General features: G+C 42.9%; 1 protein-coding gene across 1 annotated transcript in view; it reads right to left on the bottom strand.

Moving 5' to 3' along the window:
* Positions 1 to 1,032: 1,032 nt before the first annotated feature.
* LOC311139853 (myosin-binding protein C, slow-type-like) overlaps positions 1,033 to 5,430 on the bottom strand; it is a gene marked incomplete at both ends in the record, with an annotated part of 35,196 nt that continues 30,798 nt past the window's right edge. Inside the window, 5 exons of the mRNA XM_084174830.1 lie at positions 1,033 to 1,133; positions 3,117 to 3,303; positions 4,380 to 4,516; positions 4,941 to 5,100; positions 5,273 to 5,412. Coding sequence (XP_084030956.1) covers positions 1,033 to 1,133; positions 3,117 to 3,303; positions 4,380 to 4,516; positions 4,941 to 5,100; positions 5,273 to 5,412 — 725 coding nt within the window. The remainder of the gene's footprint in view (positions 1,134 to 3,116; positions 3,304 to 4,379; positions 4,517 to 4,940; positions 5,101 to 5,272; positions 5,413 to 5,430) is intronic.

Here is a 5,430-nt window from a genome sequence, read left to right as displayed (position 1 = left end):
ATGAGGCCGGGAATTTCAAATGAAATGTAGTCCTTTGACGGCTAGGAGCAGTGAACTACAACTGCAGTAGGCTACTGCAGCTTCATGGCTCCATTGAATGTAACATTGTATCATTTTATTCTGTAGTTGCCCTGCGGTTGCAAAATTTCTGAGTGCACTCTGGAGTGAATATGGCGTGTTGTTTAAACATCTTAATACTGGAATTATTTTCCTATTGTGTACTGTAGAAACTTGTTTTAGAAAATATTTACACATAAATAAAGGATGATATGTTACATGTTTTTATTTTATTCCAGGAGTCATAAATTACAAATTGAAGATGAAAGCATGCGCAGATGGCTTGACAGCTAAGAATATACCCAAGCCTCAAGTACAGTATGAGCACAGAAAGCACAATGTGTCATGCAGTGTAAGGCTAAAAAAAAGTAGGGATAACTGTCTGAAAGCCCAAATCTCAACATTAATCAGACAACTATACTTTTCATACTCAAATCCTAATGTGAAGCATGTTAAAGGGACTGATGAAATACTGTCACTTCTCATTGCAAATCACCTGATCAGATGTTTTAATATTTGTATCTTTTGAATTTCAATCTTTAATCACAAGACATTGCATTACAGACATGAAGCCATATTGTTTATACATTTCAACATTAGCCCCCCCCCCAAACACACTTCCCAATCCCAACAGAGACAAAACATGTCCAGATAGGTGGACATTACAGTTTGTCCTACTGTACATTTCCCACACTACTCATCTCAAATAAAAAGCTACAGCCAAAACACTGCCAACATGCAACTGAGCTTAAACAGAGCCTTTTAAATACTAGGAGATGACACAAAGCTGGTGATGACTTGGCTTATTTTATGGTAACTAGCTCCATACCCGCAAACAGCATGCCATGCCAAAGTCTAGTAAATCCCTCCCTCTCCCTCCAGCCCCTCCCTTGACTGCTGGTGAGAGGCAGGTCACTAGTGGTGTGACGACAGGTTTCTAGGCAGCCTAGGTGTATCAGCGGTTGCTCAGTCCGACTACTTCTCTGGCTGCACCACGGCCTTGGTCTCGTTCATGTACTTATCAATCAGGTGTAAAGGCACTCCACGCTGCATGAGCTCAGAGAAGGTAAAGCCCCCTGGGGGAGAAAGGAGAGACACTCAATGTGTTGTTAGGAGGGATAGAGAGAAAGTGAAAGAGAGAGAGAGAGAGAGAGAAGACTATCAATCTTTAACAGAGAGAAGATCATAGGAGTCCAACAGCAATAGCAGAGGGTCAGTGTGCAACATTGAAACAGACACTGCAACAGTGAAAAGAGGGTGAGTCTGCAACAAAGAAACAGAAGAGAGACACCATACAGTAAAAAAAAGAAGAGATACCAAAGTGGACAGCAGTGAGAGGAGAGAAAATAGAGATAGCGTCAGTAAAGGGAAGGTGCAAGACATGTCACTTTTGAGTCTGTGAGTAAATCTAGATCTGCTCAGGCTTACATAGGCAGAGCTATAGGAGCCATGACATGGCCATTCACTAAGAAGCTCAAATATCAGGAACATTTACTGGATTTTGCCTTCTCTAGTACATAATAGATGGTGCATTTACACAAATGATAATAACCCTAGTGTGTCAAATATAGGCCTACTATAGATATATAATCTATTTATTAATCAGGAGAAGGTGATCTATGGATGAATTGTATCTTATCACCTCAGTAAATATCATAACACGTATGTACAGGACACGATCCTGGAGTAACGACGTCTGGAAAAGAATGTAAGCATAATGTCAACCTTTAACCTTTAACAAAGAGCCATCCTCTGCAGATGTTGGTATTTACTCTGATGTCAAGATCAGACCATTTGCACCACTTTGAAGGTTACTCACCTTTTGTGTGTGGCATATGTTAGATGAGGAACAGGCACGGTTACCAGGGAAACACATGTCATACAAGCAGTCACGTCACACCAACCGTTAAAATATACTTCTGAAATGTTAGGGGTACACTTGACTTTAGACAGCCACCCTAGACAGCAACCCTAGAGTGTTATTGGAAAGTAACTGGCTCCAATGAACACTGCCAATACAGTGTCTAGAGCCAGATACACAACAATCTATTATGTTACTGTACATATCACACATCCATTTTGACTAAAGCAGGCAAGCCCTGAACTCTTGCGTTCCTTTCCTTGGTCCTCTTTCAGACGGGTGGTGCGAACTTAAATAGACTACCTAGTACTGCTGAGAAAAGCTGTATTATTGGCATTTGACAGATGCAGAATGAATGATATAAGCTTCATATGCCAAAACCATATGAAAGCTTACCTTGGATGAGAACATACATTCACTATTCCTGAGTGGGGACTGGGGGGAGAGAAGAGAAGAGGGGTTATCCAAATGTTTACATGGGGGAGTTATGTGTGCTCCAGGGAATACTGGTCAGTTATTGAACTCATTTTAGATGAGGAGTTAAACACGTATTTGAAGGAACATCACCATCTGTTGAGGGGAAACATTTAAACATGGAGCCACTAGTTATTTTTCATCTAACAAGGGAACTACATCTAGAACAATATGTATTGATGTGTGTTTGAGTTGTGAGGTGTTGGTGTGTGATGACGCCTTAGGAAGAATTGGAACATGCTGTATTGGTGAAGCACGCTACATTTGACGTGGTGAATTTGAAGTTGTTGTAGGAAATTAAAATATAACAGTGGTAGTCGGATGTACAGGATTCGGCTGAATACAAGTGACATTACTGAAGTCTTGTATGAACACCTGTGACTGGATGAACATGTTCAAAATTCTCTAAAATGAAAAGGAAATGCATAGATTGATTTAATCTACATTATATAATACGTTGTTCCTCATTGGAGTAGCAGTAGCAATATCCAGGGGTTGATGTAATGACAACCCCCTGGATATTGTATAAGCATATATCATATACGATATATGTACAACGGATACTTACAGGTCCAGAGCTGATACGGACGGGCCCTTGGTGGAGTACTCACTGAAACAAACTATGTACTGAGCTACATCACCAATTAGTCTAGACACCTAATACTGCACACAGGTGAATAACCTACACCACAGGTTACCAGGTACCCCCAAAGCCCAAACTGACCTTTAACCTCCAGCTTGCACTCCACCAGTGCATCACCCAGGTCATTAATGGCCTTGCAGGAGTACATGCCCCCGTCGTAGGGGCTGGGTTTCCGGATCTCCAGGGTGCAGACCCCTTGGTTGCTAAACATGCGGTAGCGTGGGTCGTCAATGATGGCCATCTTATTCTTCATCCAAATAACTTTGGGCTGAAGTCAAAAACAGTGGAGGTTAGCCAGTTTCCTACAGAAGCCTCTAAAATATCAATACTCAATTAAGTCAGGGCTGTTTCGCAAGTTACTCCCCATAATGTTTATCATGTAGTATAAAAGGCATCGCTACTGTATCGTTAAACCATTTGTCAACTCATTATGTTGTAGTACATAATTTTAAAAGTATTCAATACATTGCAATTTTTTACTGGTCTGTGGATTTTTACTGTTTTCTCGGTGAGAGGACCTATAAATTGTTCAAGTTAGAGATAACCTAATCAGAACAGTGTATGAACAGTCATATCTTATGACCAAGAGTGCATTAATCAGATCAACCCTTACATTTACATAGTGCCCATGGTAATAAGGCCCAAGTGTTAAACAAATGTTGTCCTCTGTCTGTTTATCTAATCTGTTTTTTAACCTCTCAACAAAGAACTTCAGGCAGCTGACTAGAGATGTGTTGTTAGAGAGAGGATAGCTGTCAGGTGTAAAGGCTAACGTGATTGAGAGGCGGTCAGAAAGAGCAGGCTGCAGGTGTAAAGCTTTCAGCATACAGCTTGAGGCCTGGGCCATATGGGGTCATCCTGGAGGGGTGGGGAACAGGCTGGAGAGGTATGGGGAACAGGCTGGAGGGGTATGGGGAACAGGCTGGAGGGGTATGGGGAACAGGCCGACTAAAGGCCTAAGATAACCCACTAGGCAAGGGCATTGGATGTCCCAGCCTCAGGGCTTCAGGGCTTCACAGTCTTTGGGTTTGGCTCCTAATTCATTAATTAATGTCATTGATTGGCCAGAGTCAATACAGTAGACATACTTGGTTTTCCATGTCTAAATCAATCACTAATTAATAAGCAGGACTGAACATCAGCAGCAATGATACCACAACCCTGTCCAGGAGTTTAGTTGGAAACAACATTCCAAGAGGGTTGGTGTAGGCACTGTCTGAGTACGGTCCTACACACCTACCCTAGTCTGAGTCCCAGATCTGTTTGTGCCGTCTTGCCAACTCCATTGCTGAAATGGACTTGGCAAGACAGCACAAACAGATCTGGGACTCGGGCTACACCTACCCGTGGGTTGGCGCGGACGCTGCAGTTAAGGGTGGCGTTGTAGCCAGCGATGGCGAAGGTGTTGATGAGGGGCTGGGTGAACTTGGGAGGCTCTTTGAAGTCGTGGTCGATGTACTCAGGGTTCTTCAGTTGCATGCCTGCAGGGGGAGGAAGGGAGGAAGAATGGGGTTGTGCATGATACAGGTGCTGAGCTGTATCATGGGGGAATTTCCCTTGTGATCATGATTGAAGGAGAGACAATATTTGAATTCATCATCTGCAGTCTGAGATAGCAACAGCTGCATTAACAGTACAGTACAATGAAACATGATATGTAGTGTATAAGCCATCTCTGAATGAAAGCAACTGGTCCAATTCTGTACAAATTTATATTTTATCACTACGTATCACTACCTTTTGTGACAAAAGACAAAGAAGAAAATGAAAGAAAAAGTGACTGAGGTTGATGTTCATCTGCTATTTGAATGAGTTGGTCCATAATATTAGAAAGTAGAGGGGGATGACATATTTTTCATTGCTCTCCATACGGTATCTCCCCCCCACAGAGGAGCTCACACATACCTTCTTTAACGATGAGGGCACTGTCCTTGGTCTGGGTGGCACCCTCGCTCAAACCCACCATGTTCTCAGAGTAGATTCTGAAGTAGTACTCGTTCCCCACCACCAGCTCTGTGATGGTGATGCAGGTGCGGTGGTAGTGCTCAATACACGTGTACCACTCCTGTCACACAGAGAGCAGATTAGTTCAAACATACTGGGGATCACATTGAGTAGCACATACACTTGGATTCCATATGCATAGTACATACAGAGGTACATTTCCTGTAGAAATCTATCCCTCATACTGATTCCATACAGTACAGTACTGAGTGATGCATTCAGCAGACTCATACCATGGTCTTCTTGTCTGCTTTCTGGATGGTGTAGCCTGTAATGGCGGCGTTGCCATTGTCCTTTGGAGGGGTCCAGTCCAGAGCCACGTTTCCCCCCCAGACCTCATCTATCTTCACACACTGTGGAGGCCCTGGGAGGTCTGAGTGGAGAGATGAAT

The sequence above is a fragment of the Coregonus lavaretus genome, assembly GCF_964263955.1.
Source record: "Coregonus lavaretus genome assembly, chromosome: 13".
Taxonomy (NCBI): domain Eukaryota; kingdom Metazoa; phylum Chordata; class Actinopteri; order Salmoniformes; family Salmonidae; genus Coregonus; species Coregonus lavaretus.
The sequence above is the reverse complement of the archived record's forward strand: the minus strand, read 5'-3'. Positions and strand labels throughout refer to the sequence as shown.